Here is a 23,105-nt window from a genome sequence, read left to right as displayed (position 1 = left end):
GCCCCACACAACTTTGAGCTGGTCTACTACAAATTCCATTTCCATCCAGCCCCTTTGCATAGCACATACAATTGCCAGCTGGCATTGCCTCCTTAGGTACTATCTTATGTTTTAAAATGACATACGGAGTGAGTTTGGTTCTCTCTGCGAGGCAGGATAACATGACTGTAACGTGCCTCTTCTCATTTCCAGTGGATTTTCAAGTAAAAAAATTCTCACCTCTGTTGTGTACAGTGACAGGTATACACAGCTCTAGTTCTGCAGGCTCTGCTGCAAACAAACAAGCGTCGATAAGACTGTTGCTTTAATCAATCAGAATTTGATTTGGTGACACCAAGGCCTTCTCGCAGGCGTAGGGATATGTCATTGCCTTCACGAAGGCATAGGGATACGTCATCGCTTTCACCAACTATGATTGGCTAGTGATAGAGTGGACTAACCAGAGCTACCAAACTGTATCTGGAGCGAGCTGCACAAGCAAATATATTGTTGTGTTGATTTAACAGCGGTTTTGTCAACCCCCAATGTCTGAAGGAGGAGAAAACAAGGATTCCTTAGCAGATTTACTGTCAAAGCCATTTTCAAGACGGACTTTTCATGAAAAAAAACTGTACATCATTAAGAAAGGTCGGACGACTCCAAAGCAAGCAAGCCTGTCACAACCGGGAACGAACATTTTCAGCACTAAATCAAATACGAACGTACGCCAGAAATACGACAGGACAGGCTCACCTTAAAGCATTAGATTCGATGCCGATGGAAAAGAAGGAGGAAAGAAAGGAGGATGGATATTGTGTACAGTTAAAAAGGAATTTTGGTGAGTAAAAAATGGCTCTATTCCTAAATAATATTTCAATTGTATGAAGCTATCATTTATGATTTTTTGTGTCGCAGCTGTAGCTGAAGTAGAGGTTTTATAGCCATAAAAGGGTTGGATTGATTCCGATAGCTGAAGGCGCCACTAGAATATTCACGGACCGCCACTGATTTGTAATATACATTCGTTACATTATTAAAACGCTTTTCTTATTTTGATTTGTTCCTGTTGGGTATGGGTGTCCAAACCTTTTCCTCAAGGGATGCAGAGCCACCTTGAAATCTTTTCACTTACATTTCTCAAAAATGATGATAAACAGTATCCTGATCCCTCAAATATCATGGTGAATGTAGACCAAACATGGCCACAATAAATGAAAAACCGCGAAGTAGGATCACCCTCATTGTTACTACCAAAATCCATGTGACACTCGCAATCGGAAGCCACTCCCCGTCTTCCCCTTGCTAGTAAGAAAACTCAGTACCCATGGAAAAAATGGCGGGCAGCTGGCAGTGGCCGTCATTTTTATCTCAAAATAGAGCAGCGCCGGAAGCCTCTGTAAGGTGGATTTTTACCAGAAATGCGAGCCCCGTGCGACGTTATGGCAGACGCCATAAAGACGACTAAAGCTAAAACAGAACTCAGTCAGCGAAGTCCGGGAGCCTCATGTGCAAAAGTGCAAGCTCTGGATGATGTTACGGCCTGACGCCATTGGCCTTGTCCGAAAATAGAGCACTTTAGCTGGCGAGGATAGCGGGATGCTGGGGTGGAAGTTGAGATTGCATTTAAGTCCGGGCACTGGCCTGACGTTGTTGCACTTATCTGAAAATAGAGCACCCTGGATGCCTAATTGACCGTTAGATGGTACCAAGGAGCGAAGTGGTAGTTTAATCCCTCTAATATCACTGTTTATGTAGACCAGACATGGCCCCAATGAACGAAAAACCACAAAGTATGATAAGGAATTTCTACCACGGTACATGTATACACGCCTTTACAGAAATACAAGTACGCAAGTACAATTATCAAAAAATATATATTTATTAAATATTTCAGCCTTTTCAATTTCAAAATATATATTGTAGTAGATGCTCTTTTTGTGTGTGCTGTGATGAACAGCTACGACAGCTTCTTCTATTGGCAAATTTAATTCTCTCAAGTGGACAGAAGAAGGAACAAATTTGATTCTAAGACAATATTATGTATATGAAGATTATTATATTCACTGATTTATGCCCTTTTAAATCAATCATTAAAATTATATTAATTCATCCAAAATCATTTTGTAAACTCTAAAAATATATAAAAATATTTTCTGTTTTCCACTTTAATATGGAACATAATTATAAAGGACATTTTCCCTTACTAAGAAAAAAAAGCTCAAATAACATTGTTTTGGATCTATAAAAAAACGATATAATAATATTAAAAATATTATATCTAAAATGGTCCGGTCCATGTGAAATCAAGTTGACGTTAAATCGGCCCGCGAACCAACCCGAGTCTGACACCCTTGATTTAGACCAGTGGTCTCAAACCGGTTCCACATAGGGCCGCAGTGGGTCCTGGTTTTTGTTCCAACCGATCCAGTGCCGACATTTTAACCAATCAGGTGTTTTTAAAATAAGTAGCACCTGACTCTAATTAACTGATTGCACTTGCAAAAGGTATCCTTGTTGCGTTGGAATGAAAACCTGCACCCACTGCGGCCCTTTGAGGACCGGTTTGAGACCACTGATTTAGACAATACAGACCAGTCCGGGCCCTTCTCCCTACATCCTTCAGTGGCTTCTGGGTTGGAGAGAGAGCCTGCTCCCAAGAAAAATCCACTTTTAAGACCATATGCAAATGAACAAGTGGGTGTAACTCAAATCATGTCCTGTTCTAAAGAGATGAGTTGGGGGGGAAAAGGTGTGAACTTCCCTTGGTCATGACAACAGCCAGGAACAGAAAAAACATTCCATCCCCTTTTGGGCCCCACTGCTTGGGTAACCGAATTACTAGTTATGTAAAAGCATAAACCACAGACATCCTGTCTCCAAACCAAAAGATAGTGTTGAGTGAAAGTCTGTTGATGGTTCAATCGTGTGTTCATCCAAATGGTCCAAGAGGTAAATAATGGAAAGAGAGGCAGAAATGTGACAACTTGTCGAGTTTAGTAAACATAGTGTGATGTGATGATCAACGGGATACAAACAATGGCTTCTCATTGAGGGTCTACAGCAGGGGTAGGGAACCTATGGCTCGGAAGCCATGTGTGGCTCTTTTGATGGGTATATATGGCTCTCCGCGAACATGTGTGGTAAAGCATGTGACTCGCTGGTGTGAGACCTAAGTCCCGGACGCACCAACAAGAGTGTCACGGCAGCACTGTGGCGCCGAGACTATCTCTAGCGCCTTTTTAAATCATGTTTTTTTTCATTAGATTCTTCTGCATTCATACTCTCATTGATACTCATTGATTAGCAACAGTGAAATAATGTTCTCAAAAGAATTCAGACTTTTTTTGACTTTCAAAGTGATGAAATGAATAATAAATGCTCACATTTTCATGTATTTAAACTTTTAAATTTTGAGTATGGCTCTAAAGGAATAATGTTTGAAAATATGAATTGTTTATGGCTCTCTTCGTCAAAAAGGTTCCCGACCCCTGGTGTAGAGGGAAAGAAGAGGTGAGCTTATGTATGGGAGGCTAATGGTTATTTACACTTCTTGACTCAACCCTGTAGACAGCTGGGGAGCCAATGACGCTGTGATTATTGGATGTTTTGCTGATGGTGATGCACACTGGGCAGAGTTCTGTACACCAAGTGTTTTTATGGTACTGAACTTTCTTATGCCTTCAAATGCACCCTTCAATAGATAAGAACCTGCAGATAGATAGACATCATTTGAAAGGACTACTCACAGTGAAAATAGTTGATATAAATCCAAAAAACTGGTTAATGGGAGTTTTAGTCCAAGTCCTTGAAAAGGGTCCCCCCCTTTTCAGCAAGGTAAAGCTTGGCATTTGGGATGAAACTGTTGGTGAAGCCTTTCGAGATCCAAGCTTTTTGGTAGCTCATCCAGTAAACAGGCAGCAGGGCTTTGTTCTTAGTTGTATTAAGTTCATTTTGTCTCCTTGTGGCCATGTCTGGGCTACATCATTCACATTATTTAAGGGATTACTGTACTCACCTGACTAAGCGTGGGATCGTAACAACCTAACAAACAACTAACAAAACAACCTAAAACACCAATGTCTATAATAAACAAATCAGACAAAACATAGGCTGTGTTCTTGTATTTTTAAATCATGAGGAGGGTTGAACTTGTTAATTATGGCTGGCTTTATCATGAAGGCAGCCAGCGGCATCCCCACACTTGTGAACCCTGGAATTTTCAGTTCATTTTTGAATAAAAATGTCCGTGAAGGCATCGCTGCCTGTTATAACCGGGTCGCGGGGCGGACCCCACTTGCCGCCGGCATGCACGATCGAATTGCCAGGCCATACCGCCGGAATACATCGCTGGTTCGCCATAGCTCCACTTTTCAGCAGTGTCAACATCTACAACGGATGGATGGATGTATGGATGTATGGATGGATGGATGAGTGGATGGATGAGTGGATGGATGAGTGGATGGATGAGTGGATGGATGGATGAGTGGATGGACGAATGAAAGGACGGACGAACGGATGGACAGGTTTCTGGGTGGGGTGATGGTTGGTTGAGTCGGTGTGTGGATGGATTGGTGGATGACATGAAGCTGAATTATTATTCATATCTCCCTGACCCCATGTTACCACTCAATAATAATTCAAGGGATAATTTTTAAGTAATCAGAAAAAGATTACTATGAATTAATAAAATAAGTATAAAAACAATGTATACAAGGACTTACTCTGACACTTTCAAATGTGAGAGTCAACTGAGTAAGAGAGGGAGAATGGGCAGCTGTACATATACTGTAACATCACAGAACCCGAAAGAATAACATCAACATTTTTGGTGTTAATTAACTGAGGGGACATTGCTCACTCAAAAATACGCTAATATACGCTAATACGATAATATGCTTATGTGACTATGTGTCTTAAGTTATTTAGCTAGTTGTAGGTAATGTTAGCTCATTGGTCAGTGAATAATTAACATAGATATCCTGTGATCTTTCACCAATTTGTGGCTTCAGTACATTGCAATTTTTTTATATTAAGTTTAAAGTTCATAAAAATGTCAAATTTCCCACTGAAACTCGCAAGCGGAAGACAGGGAATACAAAAATGGTGGAAGTCTTCACCCCTGAATTTGGTGGCATTCAGCACTGAAGAAAAAGCCATATTTCACCACAAAAGAAGGATTATATAAAAAGGCCAACATCTTTACTTCCATCTTTTTGCGACTTAATTTCCCTTCGCACTCGATACTTGTGGAGAAACACTACGCCGAGCCTATTACAGCTTTGTTTTTATATTCAGTTGCCATTGAAAATGCCTCCTAAGCATCCTGGGCCATGCAAAGGATCCAATGAAGAAGAAGAAGAAGATGATGAGAGTGACCGAGGAAAAGTGACGTTGCTATGCTAAAGGGTATAACACGCCATTGTGGCAAAAAATGTATCTACTGTGTGTTTTACCAAGAAAGAGGAAGCGAACCTTTGGAAGACGGGCACAACACCTTTTTCCAAGAACAATAAGAGAGTGGTAACCACTCTGAATGAAAAATGAACCGACATTATGAGGGATTTACATCATAGATAAGTAAAACTGGCATGACAAGGGGACGTCAACACAGGAGTGCAGAAGAAGGTTAGCGGACAATGACGACGATGAGAATGAAGGTTTTCCCTCTCCAGGAAATGTTGAATATGGCACGCAGTTTGCAACAACTGGTCCAGGAGATTGATAACAACATGGTTGGAGCCATTGAATTTTGCAATTGTCTTGACAGTGTCATGTCTTTGAACGAAAGCACATTTGTACAAGAAAAGAAACGGCGGTTGCCATGTTCCTTGTGCGCTGACAACCTCTTCCAGAAAGAAGCTCCTCCTGAAAAGTTCCCATACGGCTCCTCCTGAAGATTCTATCAATGATCCAAGGCCTCTCGAGTCTGACGAAGAGGACTTGGACTAACGCTCACAATTACCTGTTTTGTTTTTTTTAAATCAAGGGGAGATGAACTATTTCCATTGTGAGTACAGTCCTTGAAGTAATTATTATTTTCTATTTATTGATTATCTTTGGATATTAATACATTACAGTCTCCATATGCCTCTAACTGTGATGAACCCCTGCTACCCTTGTGAGGATAAGTGGAATGAAAAATGAATCAATTTATAAGGGTATGTTGTCTGATCTGAAAAGTTGAGTGATGTCACTGTCAGCTGGTCTGATGAACAAGATGTAAGCCTTTAAGATAACCACACATGTTAGACATCCTCTTAGAATCAAACAATTGCTCGTAATCTGCTTTCGTTTGTTGCTTTGAAACATTTGTGTCGTTGTATAAGCGTATAAACTCGCTGACTTATTGGCTGTGTTGTCAATGTTCCGCCTCCATGGTGTGAGAAAGAGGTGGAGGACAGCAATGGAGATTTCTCACGTGGAGAGGTTCGCTAGGTCTTCAGCAAAAATATAAGAATGTCCGCAGATAGGGAAAATCCTGTCACATGAAATGGAAAGGGTATTGGCACTCCTGCCTTTGTGACTGTCAAACAGATGGCAACATAGACACAAAGAAGATGACCTAGATTCACACACATGGCCAGCCTCTTGCGCACTTGCTTTTTTTTTTTAAGCACGTCTCGCTTCATCATCACTCGCTATTGTGCACAATCCTCCGCTCTCGTTCTTCTTCCTCACTGTACCGGAATGAACCTTGGCAGCAGCGGTAGCATCCCTTTTGTTTTTGCTCTTCGGAGCTTTTTTCTCTTTCTATCTTTTTTCCTATCTCTTAGCCATCCAGATTAAATGTGTTGGTTGTACCCATTGAAGAAATGGTTGCCATGCAACCAGCTGATGAGAGCAGCCTTGGAGTCTGCAATGATGTCAGACTGAGTTGGAGGGACATTTGTGCACGTGTTAGCGAGAGCGTGAGGATGGCATGCCTAACCCACTGGAGAGTTCAACATCATTTTATTCAGGTCACGCGCTACGATGCTTTAGTAGACTACCATTACGTAACCGAGCAAAGCCAAGTCAGAACGTGTTGCTTGCGTGTGTGTGTGTGTGTGTGTGTGTGTGTGTGTGTGTGCATGTGTTCGGGTGTGCAGGGTTGTGTCTCTATGTACATAGAAGAGAAAGCTCTAGCATCAATAATTAAAATACTGCATGTGTTGCACCCTGCATTTTCATGACTTGAAACACAGGAATGTGTGATTAGTTGTTCTCCTCAATCCAATCTTTTACTGTAATTATCAGACAAAAAAACATAATATACAATTACATATATATGTATATATATATATATATATATATATATATATATATATATATATATATATATATATATATATATATATATATATATATATATATATATATATATATATATATATATATATATATATATATATATACATATACATACATACATACATATATATATACATATATATACATACTGTAATTATCACACAAAAAACAGAATATACAATTACATATATATATATATATATATATATATATATATATATATATATATATATATATATATATATATATATATATATATATATATATATATATATATATATATATATATATATATATATATATATATATATATATATACACACACACATATATACATAGATTGTTGTTTTCTTAACTTTTCAGCAGGGCAACCAATGAAATCTCAATAACAGCTTCCTTTGCCACGAACGTCATACCCTCTGCACATAATTCTAACAGGAATGGCGGCCAAAGGTAGCGTGCTAAATGCTATTCCATGTGCGTGACTCGAGACTCGCACATTCACGCACACACATCAAAAGTAAATAAACATTACTAAACATTATCTTCTTTCTCAAATGCTTAACAGTGTATCTTGCAAACCACAAACTCAACCGGCCTCTACAAAAACAGCATACCTTGAAACACGGAGAAATAATCACACAGTGATTAGTTATTGTCCTTAATCCAACTTTTACTGTAATGAGGAAATCTCCCGTGTTTGCCTAGCTATGTGCCGATACATCAATAATCGAATACCGATACAGACTTAAACATATTACTCGTGCTATTTGGATCAAGGCATCAATAATCGAACACTGATAAACATCCAATCCAGAACTAGTTGTACATCACACATGCAATCGTTAATAACTTGAACACTTTAGCATGTCACACATGTCCCTGTTCAGCAATGAGTGTGTGAAGCTGCCTGTGCAAGTAAGAAGCAAGGAGTCGTAAAACCTGTAGCTATTGTGGAAGCAAGGTATTCCACCATCATAACAATCCAACTCTCCAAACGCACCTTATGGAGAAGCACTAGCAATTTCGTCATAAGTAGCTGGGTATGAGGACAATTAGGCTTTTGTCGATTCAATGATGATAACAAAGTCTATGTCCGATTATTATTGTTATTATTTCGCACCTATACAAAAAGACTACTACACAGGTACAATTATTAAGAAGTGTATTTATTCATTATTACTGTTAGAGGCAAATGAAAAGACTGCAATTTGTTCATATATAATATCTAAATATAATCTATAAATATTCAATACTTTAAGTATTGTACTCAATGTGGAAATAGTTCCTCTCCTCTTGATTTAAATAATACTAAAAATAAAAATACATCTTATTGAGAGCTTTAGTCCAAGTCCTTTTCGTCAGATTCATTGATGGAATCTTCAGGAGGTGCCATAAGTAAGAGGTTTTCAGGAGGAACGTGGCGACCGCCAATGGCCAAATTCAATGGCTCCAACCCTGTTGTTATCAATCTCCTGGGCCCGTTGTTGCAAACTGTTTGCCATATTGAAGGTCTCCTGCAGAACAAAGACCACATTCTTCATTCTCATCCTTGTCATTGTCCGCTCCCTATTCTTACGCACTTCTGTGTTGACGTCCTCTCGTCATGCCATCTTCACTTATCTACGATGTAAATCCCTTATAATGTTGGTTAATTTTTTTTATCCATAATGGTTAACACTCACCAAGTCTCCTTGGAAAAGGATATTGTTCAAATGTTTGACTCTTTGTTAGGTTCATTAATAATTACCCTAGTTCGTAATTATCAATAACTGCAGGCAGACATATTATTCAATTATTGACATTTAATTGAATAGAATGGATCACGGATAAAACCTCAGAGGGGAGATTCAGCAAGCCAGAGTTTCTCCTACAACTTCCGAACGTCTCATCGAATAGACATTTTCGTACGACTCTTATTGCCATGAATCAAAACAATTTACAGAGTTGTTGATCATTTCATCACGTATGAGTAAAAACAACATCTGAAACTACAATAACAATCAAAGTATTTTACCAATAACAAGGCAGGAGACTTGACCAAACAACATTTGGATTACAACAATTATGCCTTCCCTTGACCTAAGAATCATATAACAATTACATAAAGAAAAACCCGAAGTGCGTCACGAGGTAACACTGAGAATAATAAGAGAATGATTTAACAAAGAAATGACTTAATACAACTATATTTATAATAGTAATACAGAATAAACCCAACACTCTTCTTTCTTGGTAAATCCACAGTAGATGCATGTATTCTACAATGGTGTGTTACGCCTTTAACATGTATCAACGTTCCTTTTTAGTCACTGTCAGCATGTCTCATTTTTCCCTGGCTCATTGGATGCTAGCACGCTTAGGAAGGCAACTCCAAATCCAAATAGGCTCAGCATAGTCTTTGTCCACAGGTGATGTGCACGATGGGAAATTCACTCGCAACAAAAAAGGAGAAGGCAAGATGTTGTCTTTCTCAGATTTTTTATATAATTTCTCTTCTACAGTGAAAGACGGCTGCCTCTTCCGTGCTAAGTGCCACCCAATTCAGCACCAAAGAAGAAGAAGCTAATTTTGTTGTGGGTGTGTCCATTCATATTGGAAAAAAACGTATAAATGTAACACGTCATCATCTGTAGTAACGTATTGCAGAAATACAGAGGGGTGAAGGCCGTGACACTTTTGTGGAACTTTTTGAGGATTATATGCTACCAGAGCCAACTTTTTTTTCAAAACCTGACAGCTTTAGGTAGATCGTATTCTTATCCAGAAATGAATGGGTTGAAAATCAGAATGGGGCAGTTCACGCAAAAACAATTTGATACCCGTGATTCATACAATCAACAAAATTGACATGGCAGCGTAGCTACAGACTGCCATAATCTGATAATGCTAATATAAATATTGTTACATTAGTCAGCACCAATGATTTAAATGCCTTGTACAAATTCATAACATTGAAAATCTTAAAACAAACAATGTTTTTCAAGAAGGTTCAGGATCAGGCGTAACTCTAGGGCAGCTAGTTTATTGAGGAAACGTAAAGTGCTCGAGAAGAATGAAAGTAGTTCGTATAGCAGAAGGCAGACAGATGGCAGAGACTTGTCAGTTCAATAATGTATCATGTTCTTCTGTGCCTCCAATCTTCTGTGTATGTCTTCATATATGATGTTTATCACATGTTTTATGTTGTTTCAAATGTCAATATCTCGTCACTCCTCCATGAAATCTTGTTTAGAAGCAGCCTTTAAAATTGCCCAACCCCATCCACCACGTTGCCATGCACCTCAAATAACTCAGTTGTATTTGTGCATAATTACTTAGTCCTTTTCATTTCCCCTCAGGCTTTTCCATATTTTCCAGACAGGGAAGTGCCATATCTAGGGTAAATTTAGCAAGCTGCTGGTACAAATGAAAAAAAAATTGTCCATTTGAAGGTCAGATGTGGCCTGTTTTCTGCCCAGAGTCATAGATTAGTATCGAAGCGCTTTCAGTACCTTGAAGCCCAGTAATACAAGAGGAGGCCTACCAATTAGCCTCGTTTGCCCTGATCGAGAGACAAAATTGGGGGCAATAAAAAGTGTGTTCACTCAATCTAGCGGCGCATAGATTTTGCCTGGGCAATCAAGTTTGTGGACATTTTTGCAAGCACAAACTCTTCGCAAAGCAGACCCGTGCTGACAGGTCTGTTAGTAAGGGAAGAGAACGCAGAACAAGCAGTGTACTGTCCTCAGAGAAAGGTGAAAAATCAGATGATTACTCTGCTTTGAACTTTGGGATGGATGCGTTCCTTGATCATATAACAAAAGTATCTTATCAGAATCAACATTGTATCTAATTGTTAGGTTCATTAATAATTACCCTCGTTCGTAATTATCAATAACTGCAGGCAGACATCTTATTCAATTATTGACATTTAATTAAATAGAATGGATCACGGATAAAACCTCAGAGGGGAGATTCAGCAAGCCAGAGTTTCTCCTACAACTTCCGAACGTCTCATCGAATAGACATTTTCGTACGACTCTTATTGCCATGAATCAAAACAATTTACAGAGTTGTTGATCATTTCATCACGTTTGAGTAAAAACCAACATCTGGAACTACAATAACAATCAAAGTATTTTACCAATAACAAGGCAGGAGACTAGACCAAACAACATTTGGATTAGAACAATTATGCCTTCCCTTGACCTAAGAATCATATAACAATTACATAAAGAAAAACCCGAAGTGCGTCACGAGGTATAGTCGCTATGTTGTAAATAACAGAAACAACATTCTTGTTATTGGCCGAATAGCCCTGGGCTCGTTACAAAAAGGACCACCGAATCTCAAAGACTCAGATTGGGTGAATTGTTTGTATAAACATCCTGGAACAGGCAGTCCAGGTTAAAGATGACTTGGCAGTTATTGGTGACCTCAACACTTTGAGAATAATAAGAGAATGATTTAACAAAGAAATGACTTAATACAACTATATTTATAATAGTAATACAGAATAAACCCAACACTAATTTTCATGTTTTTTTTCAACATGACAGAAGTTTCAGATCCAATGCTCCACATTCTTCACAAGAGTTATGTTGACTATCAATGCTTTGCATATACGTATAAGCGCACATTTGTGTACCGTGCTTCTTGGATCCAGCTTAGTGAAAACCTAATAGCCAGAGAAGACAATTTGATGGAATACTCTTATGTTGGGAGGTGGTCAGCACATCTGCCTCACAGCTCTGGGGTCCTAGGTTTGAGTCCAAGTCGGTCTACCCATGTGGAGATTGCATGTTCTCCTTAGGCCTGTGCGGGTTTTCTCCAGTTACTCCAGTTTCCTTCCACATTACAAAGACATGCATAGTAGCCTGATTGGACACTCTAAATTGTCCCTAGGTGTGAGTCTGAATATGAATAGTTGTTGGTCTCCTTGAGCCCTGCGATGAGACGTGAGGCTTTTTTTTTTTCTAAAATCTTAATATTATATTACTAGTGGTTTTGTTTTGTCATTTTACACACTAACAATGAAACTGACCAATTTGATGAGCCATAACACTCGCATTCACATAGCTTAAGCAGTTCCTTGTAACTTAGCTGATTTAGATTTATTTTATTTTATTAAAACCTAACACAGAAAATTAAAATTCTGTCAACAGCCCATTTGGCACATGTATAATTTATAACAGGGTCAAAGGGTTGTAATCCTTTAAAAAATCAGTTTTAGGTTGGCTCAGAAGATTTCGGATATGGGTAAAACTGCTAATCTGACAGAATATTCTAATTTTCTGAATAGTTAGGGTTAGGGTAAAGTAATATTTAGCCAGGAATGTTTCACCACCATTCATAGAATGGATAGACACTGCCATCTACAGGTCATATTTCCCAGGTTGTTTGACAAATCTTTTAATGATAACATCCACTAAAATTAGGCTGAAATTCTGATCTAATTTGTGTTTGTTTGAAAATGTTGCATTCCTCATTACCACATTTTTTTTTTTTAATTTAAAACAAACATTATATGGTTTGGCTGCAAACCCTTTGGACACCGAAAATTAGACAAGAAATAGCTGTCCCATTACATTATTTCATTTATTTTCTGATCTGCTTACCCTCGCAAGTGTCGCTGGAGGTGCTGGAGCAGGCAGGGGACAACCTGAATCTGCCAATCACTGGGCACAATGAGACAATCAACCAGGGCATTTTAGAGTGTTCAAACAGCCTACCCTGAATCATTTTTTTGGGACGTGGGAGGAAACCAGAGTACTCAAAGAAAACCCACACAGGCCCAGGGGGAACATGCAAACTCCACACTGGATAGTCCGAACTTGCGACTGAAGCCTCGATCTCTGAATGTGAGCGTGACATATCAACCACTCCGCAACCGGGCTACTAAAATGTTCATACAAAACATTTTAAGAAACTTGTCAATAGGAATGTCGACTTGTATTTTTGATTAATCTCAGGACACATTTAGAAATCATAAATATAAAACTGTAGAATTATGACTTTGGTGTGCATCATTGTCTTTCTAAACTAAAAAGCCACTGACCTGTAACTTGATCAGAGATGCATAGTCGGACTGACTGGTTGTTGTCAACAATTACTATTGTTTAGCCTCTAACTTTTCTGCCCTCTCAGGACCCCCTCTGATGACTCAGGAATGCTGAATAATGCCGCCGCCTCCACGCCTCCGAGCAGCCTTCCTCCTCAGACACACCCCTGCAGCCCTCCAGACTCCTCTTCCTCTCTCACCCCCTGCTGTTCACTGCCACCATCGGTGTCTCCCACCCTCACGGACGTCTTCGGCCTGCCCACCCCGCCAATGGGCAGTGGCGGGGCATACAGTCTGAGTTCGTCGTGCGGAGGCAGCGGGAGCTCCCGTTCACCATCGCCCCTGACACTCATGCAGGCGGCATCTGGGAAGCCCTTTGCCTCCAAACCCGTGGAGCTGTGGAGCAAGTACGATGTGGCCGACTGGCTGGAGAGCCTTCACCTGGGTGAGCACAGGGATGCTTTCCTGGATAATGAAATTGAGGGTGCCCACCTGCCCTCCTTGCAAAAAGAGGACCTGATAGACTTGGGTGTCACCAGGGTGGGCCACCGCATGAACATCGAGAGAGCCCTAAAACTGCTGCAGGATAGATAAGGTCACGCTCGGAGCACGCGGCGCAAGAGACACATGTCTCAACTTAATCAATATCTCTTCACATGCTCCGGCCGGGATGTTTTCTCCAAGTTGATGCTGCTTTTCTTGTCCTCGGTCATTCTCAACTCAGCACTCCTGTCCAGCCTGCCTCTGTCCTGCAGCCCCTAAAACATATGGGGATGGTAGTATGTGGGAGGACAGAAGAGGAGGGAAAGGACAGCTCAACTGTGGAAGTGCTTGATTCCTCATGATAAGAAACTGCAGTTTTGGAATACTACAGAACTTTTCCCCATATGTTGGTGTGTAAAAACCAGCTGAGCTGGTCTTTTTTCTCTTCTTTTGACCCTTTTCTATCTTTGCTAGAGATTAATATGAGAATATTTCTTCACAAGAGTCCAACTGGAGTACTATTTCTGGATGCATCGACAGTTTTAGAGAACCACTTGCTTTTCACCTGTTTTTGTCAAATTGAGAACAGCTCGCTCACATACAAATGAATATACAGTGACCACAACAAGCACATAACACTTAATGCACATTAATCTATGACTGAGAAGAAAGCCGTCTTTTTCACAGACACTCGAAGCATGAGTCCACATTGTCAGCGTAAACGCCTTCTCCTGAGAGAGTCTAGTGTGGCTGGGGGTAGTCTGGGTTGCCATAGGCCAGCGCCCTTATTGATACTTAAACGTTTAAAGCAGTCCATCATTTGGATGAAGTCATATCAGCTTGTCTGACAACAAAAGGGCACATTATCATATCTTGCTTGGTTTGTGTGTGTGATTGTGAACGTGGATGATAAACATTGAGGGACAATCCCTATAGAGAAGCTAGAGGTTCACTTTTTCAACAGTAATTCCTTACACTCTGCAATAAAACTGTGTTAGACTGCTGGGTTAACATCCCTGACACAAGATAGAATTCGTTAGAGCTCTTCAAGGAACACTGACTGATCAGCTGACAGAGATGCATGTTGGAAAAGAAGAAGAAAATGCAAATGGAACCTCGGAGGGAAAGTAGAAATAAAGTGTGAAAGACAATTTTGTTCCCTACGTGGGTGCCCGTGCGCAATGTAGGCTCAGATGTATTTGGACCATTACGAAGTGTTTATGATTTGCAATTATATGATTTATTTAAAATGAAAGAATCAAGATGTTGATTGAGGATAGACTTTTAGCATGACCACTTACTATTTCACATATTGGAGTTATTTTAGCTGATATTAGTTTTTAGACTTAAGCCGTTTCAGGCAATTAGTTTAACTTCCAAGTAGATCACAATACTTGGAATTGTGTGTGTGTGTGTGTGTGTGTGTGTGCGCGCGCGCGTGTGGGTTAGTGGGTTTGTGTGTGCGTGTGTGTGTGTGACTAAAGAAATAGTAAGAGAATGCTTTCCTTGGTGAAAAAATATTTTGGGATTTCGCGGGTCAAACATAATTCCCAAAATCTACACTTGTGATGCCTTCCTTAATGTCTTTAATGTTTCTACCATAAGAGGGTTTAAATATAAACTATGGGGGTATTTTTTTTCCATTCATTCATTCATTCATTTTCTGAACGGCTTACCCTCACAAGGGTCGCTGAAGCCTATCCCAGCTGACTTTGTGTACAAGGCGGAGGACACTTGGTGGCTACCCAGTTGCAGGTCACAATGAAATGAACAACCATTCATGCTCACACTCCAACCTAGGGGCAATTTAGAGTATTAAACTAGCCTACCATGCATGATTAAAAATGTGGGCAGAAATGGGAGTACCTGGAAATACCCATGCAAGCCATGGGAGAACATGCAAACTCCACAAAAGGAAGAATGACCTGGGTTCAAACTCAGGAGGCCAGAACTGTGAGACCAATGCGCTAACCATTCAAGCGCCGAACACCCAGGGGTAAATTTGATGAAGTAAAAGCAATTTTTAGTTTTGGGAATAATATGTCTTTTATTTTATTTAAGTGATATTTTTTGAACAACTGGAAATGTATTTAATTTATTATTTCTACACTTATTTCGATCCTGAGCACGCTGGGTAGACTATGTCTCCCGGCTGGCCCGGGAAGGCTTTGGGATCCGCCCAGAAGAGCTGGATGAGGTGACTGGGGCGAGGGAAGACTAGGCTTCCCTGTTAAAGGCCACGACTCAATCTCGGATAAGTGGAGGAAGATCATGACGATTTATTATTTTTAATGAAGAATGACAAAATTCACATTATCTACATACATTATAGTTCCCATACATGTATTATTTTTCTCCACATCTAAAACTTGTGTTTGCCGTAGAAGGTGCTCTTGTTGATACTGCAAGTTACCGTTCAAAGCGTTGGTGGTTAGTTAGCGCGTCGGCCTCAAACTGGGGGACCTGGGTTCAAATCCAGGTCGGTCCACCTATGTGGAGTTTGCATGTTCTCCCGGGCCTGTGTGGGTTTTCTCAAGGTACTCTGGTTTCCTCCCACTTTCCAAACACATGCATGGTAGGCTGATTGGACACCCTAAATTGCCCCAAGGTGTGAGCGTGAATGGTTGTTTTACTCCTTGTGCTCTGCGATTGGCTGGTCACCAATTCAGGGTGTCCCCCGCCTCTGGCCTGAAGTCAGCTGAGACAGACTCCAGCATCCCCCATGACCCAAGGGAGGATAAAGTGGTTCAGAAAATTAGATGAGAAAGCGCTGGTAGCAGTGTTTCATTAACGTGATGACCATATGGGTTCATCTTGTCACTGATTTTAGTGGGAAGAAACAGGTAAAATTGTACACCCTGGACTACTAATGTAGTTGGCAATCAGTTTTATACATGATGTTTAATTTTTGTCATGACACTTTAACAATGACCAAATACTTCTGGAACTAACAGTGATACTGTAGTCATACAGTTGTGGTCAAAAGTTTACATACACCCATGAAGAAAAATGTCATGGCTCTGTTGAGTTTCTGGTTATTTCTACAACTCTGATTCTTCTCTGATAGAGTGATTGGAACAGATACTTCTTTGTCTGAACCCTCTTATTATAGAAGAGTGTTAATACACATACATACATACACTCCACATTGCCCTAGAAGCACTAAGGAAGAAGTGGATTTAGAAAGCAAAATTCTTCATCCGCTTGAATTAGAAAAAAGTATACAGAGTATTATCACTGGATCATATTTTATTATAGACTTGTAATGGAACTGCCGTGGGAGGTAAAAATCAATCCAGTGTCGAAATGTGTATATAAGAGTGTTTTAACAGTATGTTTAATTGAGTGCATGTATAGACTTTGAAGTAGCAGAGTTAATAACTACGGAAGGTTCCCTTTCTGAATGAAGGCAAAAGCGGTATCCACTTTCCATAGCGGATACTTAAAATAAGGTATATGGTTGGTTGGCTATTGTGCAGCTTTAAGCCAATTCTTTATGCGTGTACTCTCTGCGTGATTTAATACATCTGAACGCCCGTTGTGTGCAAAGTATTTTTGAAAAATGCGGACTCGTTTGGTTTCGTCACCCGCTCGGCTGCAGTGGACAAGGCAAAGCCCTTGAAGAGTTTTATTCTGGGAAAGCTCCAAACGCACTGTGTTCTGTGAACATCAGCAGCAGAGAGGCTGGCACGGGATAATGCTGCTATAAATCTGTAACTTATTTTCAAACAAATAGTGATGTGTCAGCAGGGGTCGAAAAGCACAGTATTTTTCAAAAATTTGTATAGAGTTCTATGACATTTTATAAAGATTATCTTCAAAAATATATGTTCAGCACCAATGTGTGATTTGCCAAATAGAGTAATGCTATATACAGTTGTGGTCAAAAGTTTACATACACTTTTGAAGAATATAATGTAGTGGCTCTCTTGAGTTTCCAGTTATTTCTACAACTCTGATTTGTCTCTGACAGGGTGATTGGAGCAGACACTTCTTTGTCACAAAAAAACATTCATGAAGTTTGGTTATTTTATGACGTTATTATGGGTGAACAGAAAAAAAGTGATCAAATCTGTTGGGTCAAAAATATTCATACAGCACCGTTAATATTTTTTTAACATGTCCCTTGGCCATTTTCACTTCAATTAGGCACTTTTGGTAGCCATCCTCAAGATTCTGGCAAGCTTCTGGTTGAATCTTTGACTACTCCTCTTGACATAATTGGTGCAGTACAGTTAAATTTGATGGCTTTCCGACATGGACTTGTTTCTTTAGCATTGTCCACAAGTTCTCAATGGGGTTTAAGTCAGGACTTTTGGAAGGCCATTCGAAAACCTTAATTATAGCCTGATTTAGCCATTGCATTAAAATTTTTGTTGTGGTTTTGGGGTCATTGTCCTGTTGGAACACCCAACAGCGCCCAAGACCCAATCCTCAGGCTGATGACTTGATCTTGAAGAATTTGAAAGTAATCCTCCTTCTTTATCCCATTTACTCTCTGTAAAGCACCAGTTCCATTGGTAGCAAAACAGCCCCACAGCATAATACTACCTCCACTGTGCTTGATGGTTGGCAGGGTGTGCTTGGGGTTAAAGGCTCACCTTTTCTCCACCAAATATATTGCTGGGCATTGTGGCCAAACAGCTCGATTTTTGTTTCGTCTGATCACAGAACTTTCCACCAGAAGGTCTTATTTTGTCCATGTGATCAGCAGCAAACTTCAGACGAAGCTTAAGGTGCCGCTTTTGGAGCAAGGGCTTCCTTCTTGCACACCAGCCTCTCAGTCCATGGAGATGCAAACACGCTTGACTGTGGACACTGACACCTGTGTTCCAGCATCTTATAATTCTTGGCTGATTTTCTTTTTGGTGATTCTCGTTTCAATCTTCACCCTCCTGACCAATTGTCTCTCAGCAGCATATGATAGCTTGAATTTTCTTCCTGATCGTGGCAGTGACAAAACAGTGCCATGCACTTTATACTTACAAACAATTGTTTGCACTGTTGCTCTTGGGACCTGCAGCTGCTTTGAAATGGCTCCAAGTGACTTTTCTGACTTGTTCAAGTCAAGGATTTGCTTTCTCAGATCCATGCTGAGCTCCTTTGACTTTCCCATTATAATGTTTGTGGGTGTTTGCATCCTATTTGAATGGCCCCAGAGAATTCACCAGCTGTAGTCACTCATAATAAAGAAGTTAAGAGGCCATGCTATGAGGCTCATTTCACTGACACAACTTTCTAAGTCACCAAAATTGCTAATTCGTGTTGCTGTATGTATATTTTTGACCCAGTAGATTTGATCCCTTTTTCTGTTAACCCATAATAAAGTCATAAAAGAACCAAACTTCATGATTGTTTTTTGTGACAAAGAAGTATCTGTTGCAATCACCCTATCAGAGAAAAATCTGAGTTGTAGAAATAACTGGAAACTCAAGAGAGTCATGACATTATGTTCTTCACAAATGTATGTAACCCTTTGACCACAACTCTATATATGTATATATACATATATATAGATAAAACTTGATATTCTAATTAGATTCATGGTTTATGTAAGAAGCAATATTTATTCAGAATTAATCTCCTTTGTTGTGTTTTCTTTTCCCATTACAAAGTGACATATCACGTTATGCTTACTTGTCTGTATTTCAATGAACTTTTGCTGAGATACAGTCTACTCATGTGGTAGATTTCAGATGTCGGCCAATCAAGTGACTACTAGAACCAGGTATCTTCTGACCGCTACTTGCCTATCTGACATTTTCTGTAAATCCCTGATTTTCCTGAATCAAGGAAGCAATTTGTGTATTGTCAGGGGGCAAATATGTACATTTTTGGTATATGTCTGCATACACCTTAGTAAAGAAATGTACACTTAAATAAATTCACCCAGAAAACTTTAGTTGCGGTGACAGTTATTTGCACACAGTGGGACAACAGCTCAATAAACAGTGTTCTTTGTGAAAATCTAGCGCTGAGTAGATATAGAAGGAATCTTTTAAAGTGTCACCAACCATGTCGAGGACAAAAGTGGCTCACAAAAGCCACTTCCACTCCACCTTTTAAATCTGCTCCCATTAGTCCCATTGGTCAACATTTGGGTAAATCTTTCTGTCTTTTTCCTAACTTATTTTGGTTACAAGATTAGGTTTTATTCTTTGTCTTTCTACAGATTAAGATATTTTGGGCAATTTGTGTAAAAGACTTGTGTTCATGTTTTTCTATGTTGCTGTAATTTTGTGCTTCAAAAAAAAAATCACCCTAGAGTAAACTAATTGCTGAAATGAATAGAAGAGAATTTTCTTTTAAGTGCACTCTTCATTCCTTACCGCCCAAAAGTCCTCAAAAATTCTTGTATGGCAAGCAAAAGTCACTGTAAGAAATAAATATAACATGGCACTAGTGTTGTTGTCTTTTCACTTTCTTGTTTGTATGGTGGTGGAATCACAGTGGCCTAAGAAGGCTTGGAAATAATTGCAACGTTCCCTTTTGGAGATGAATACGGTAAGACAACAAATTGATTATTGAGAGGATGATTATTGTTACTGAAGAAAAATATTGTTCAAGGTACAAATTTAAATAATACCACAGGGCTTTTTTTTAGTTCATTCAGAAAATTGAATTTACTAACAAAAGTGTAGTGAGGCGGAAGGACACAAAACTATGTGGAATACATTTTTCATGCAGAACAGACAGCTAAATTGTATTTAAAGACTGGTCTAACTGCTATTGTGCTGTATCAGAAGGGGGCTGTCATCCAGTGAAGATCCATCTGTGTAGAGTTTGCATGATCTCCCCAGCTGGACCTGCATGGGTTTCTGCCGGGTAGTCCGGTTTCCTCCCACTTTCCAAAAACATGCATGGTAGGCTGAATGGACACTCTGAATTGCCCCTAGGTATGGGTGTGAGTGTGCATGGTTGCCCGTCTCCTTGTGGCCTGCAATCGGCTCCAGCACCCCCCGCGACCCTAATGAGGATAAAGCGGTCAGAAAATGAGATGAGAGATTTGCTCAGTTTTTATTGCAAACCAGCTTTAGTCCAAACCCACTTAAATGATATATATATTGCAATAAAAACCGAAAAAAATCTTGAAAAAAACATTCAGTGCCACTGGAGCTCAGCAGAAACATCCAACCTTTGCCAAAAGAACATTTAACTCGGCCCACGACTGCAAGCAGCTCTAGAGGCATGGTACCAGCTCAGATTGCGCCTCCAGCTGCTTGTTGTAAGGCGAGTGCATGAGTGCAACAGTGTTGAGATATTGGGCGCAACCCACCAAACTGGGTGGATTATATATTTACGGTATGATTGGGTTGCAAACTGTCTTTAGAATCTGAAAACCCTGAGGTGCAGCACACCATTGAGGTTTAAAATAGTAATATTATGGTCTAGAGTAGCGGTCCCCAACTTTTTTCTCACCGCAGACCAGTGAAACTGTTTCTATTTTCTTGTGGATCGGCTAATGGAAGGGAGACATCTTGCGACAAAATAGTGTGGGAGTCGGGTCCGTGCACGAACGACACCCACGACGCCAAAAAAAAGAAAAATCCCAAGCATAATAACAATTATTTGTTATTAGTATTATTTGTTGGATTAATTCTGTAATACTATTATATATGTATGTATTTAATCATTTTTGTATGAGCTTCAATTTGTCTGGGGCAAATTCGGATCGTAACATGTCAAAGAGTCCTCCTTACGAGGACTGTTTACTTTTAGATAGGACTGACCTTTATCCCAGAATGCAGACCTAGAAGGACGCTTAAGAAATTGCTGATGCCGCGTGATCGCTATCCAACAAAACTTAGTGATTGCTCTCATATTGCCGTAATTCGTGACGCTCTTTTCACCTGGTTATGGAATTGTTTTGCCGAATGGAGGCTTGTTTGTTTAATTTCCAATGATGTTGTTTTTGAGTTCCAACCTTAAATGTTATCATTGAATTCCTGATATGCGATCATTGTTACAGGTGTTGTTTTAGCTTACGCAATTGGATTAATCAATAACCTTGTAATTTTTTTTATTTATGGCCTTGAATGGGCAGGAGAAGTTACCGCTGGCAGAATTATTTGTGACGAGGACGATGTCAGAATGTAATTCTTTCTTGCAAGAATATCATCATTAGGGTACTGAGAAGGGACAGGGTACTGAGAAGGGACAAATTGGACACCAAGCTTCTGGCAACCTTCTACAGAGCCACTGTGGAGAGCATCCTGACTTACGGCATTACAGTGTGGTATACCGCAAGCACGGCAGCAGACAAAAAAAGCCATACAGAGGGTGATAAACACTGCCCAGAAGATCGTCGGCTGCTCTCTGCCATCGCTAGAAGACATTGCCAACCCCCGATACCTCAGAAGAGCCGGGTCCATTGTTGGAGACCCATACCACCCTGGACACGGCCTGTTCCAGTTGCTTCCATCTGGCAGACGCTACAGGTCCTACAAAGCACGGACAAACAGGCTCAAGGACAGCTTCTTCCCAACTGCCATCAGGTCTCTGAACCTGCAGCAACACGTGACGTGACGACTACACATATCCCTACTATGAAATTAAGTCAAGTCGAATTGAAGAAACAGGAAGGTCGTTTGGCGCAGATCAACAGGCTGACTGAGGGAGGGTAAGTATAAAGACTGAGAGGTAAGTGATCCATCTTATTCTTGTTGGCATCGGTGAGGCAACTTGCAGTCGCCGGAAAATGGCGCTCAAGGCGGAGAGCTAACAAGTATGAATATGTCATAAATAAATGTCATAAATGTGTCTGGCCTGGGAAGACGAACTTGTGGAGAAGCACTATACAATTTCGTCATACGCTGCTGAGGGTATGATGACTACTAGGCTTTTTCATTTTTTCATCAAAGATGCCTATTTAATTAAATATATATAATTGAATTAGCTGTCCCAATTGTATTGTTTTAGAATTATATTAAAGTATAATTATTCATGAACCTAACATTATTATAAGAACTTTTGTCATTTCAAGTGGGGGAGGGAGATTGAAAACGTTTTTATTTTTTACTCTGACGGCCCAGCACGAGGTAGCTCACGGACACGCACAGGCCACGGACCGGTGGTTGGGGACCACTGGTCTAGAGTCCGTAGGTGGTCAAACTTTTTTGCTCCAAGATCAATCTCAAGGGGCCAATCTCGTGCGATCTACCTTTATTTTCTGGGCAACTGACAAAGTTCTGCAGTATGCATGCTGATGTACCTGATGCCACCATTACCCAACATGGTGTAGCCAGGCATTAATTGTGCCTAGTCTCACTCACAATAGTGCTGTTTCCTATTTCAAGTCCTATATAAAATA

At 40.0% G+C, this 23,105-nt stretch overlaps 1 protein-coding gene across 1 annotated transcript in view; it reads left to right on the top strand.

Moving 5' to 3' along the window:
• LOC144194145 (SH3 and multiple ankyrin repeat domains protein 2-like) overlaps positions 1–16,810 on the top strand; it is a 125,540-nt gene extending 108,730 nt beyond the window's left edge. The window contains exon 20 of the mRNA XM_077712999.1: positions 13,399–16,810. Coding sequence (XP_077569125.1) covers positions 13,399–13,906 — 508 coding nt within the window. The 3' untranslated portion in view covers positions 13,907–16,810. The remainder of the gene's footprint in view (positions 1–13,398) is intronic.
• Positions 16,811–23,105: the final 6,295 nt, after the last annotated feature.

The sequence above is a fragment of the Stigmatopora nigra genome, chromosome 3 (genome assembly GCF_051989575.1).
Source record: "Stigmatopora nigra isolate UIUO_SnigA chromosome 3, RoL_Snig_1.1, whole genome shotgun sequence".
NCBI classification, from domain to species: Eukaryota; Metazoa; Chordata; class Actinopteri; order Syngnathiformes; family Syngnathidae; genus Stigmatopora; species Stigmatopora nigra.
This window is presented reverse-complemented; position numbering and strand designations above follow the sequence as displayed.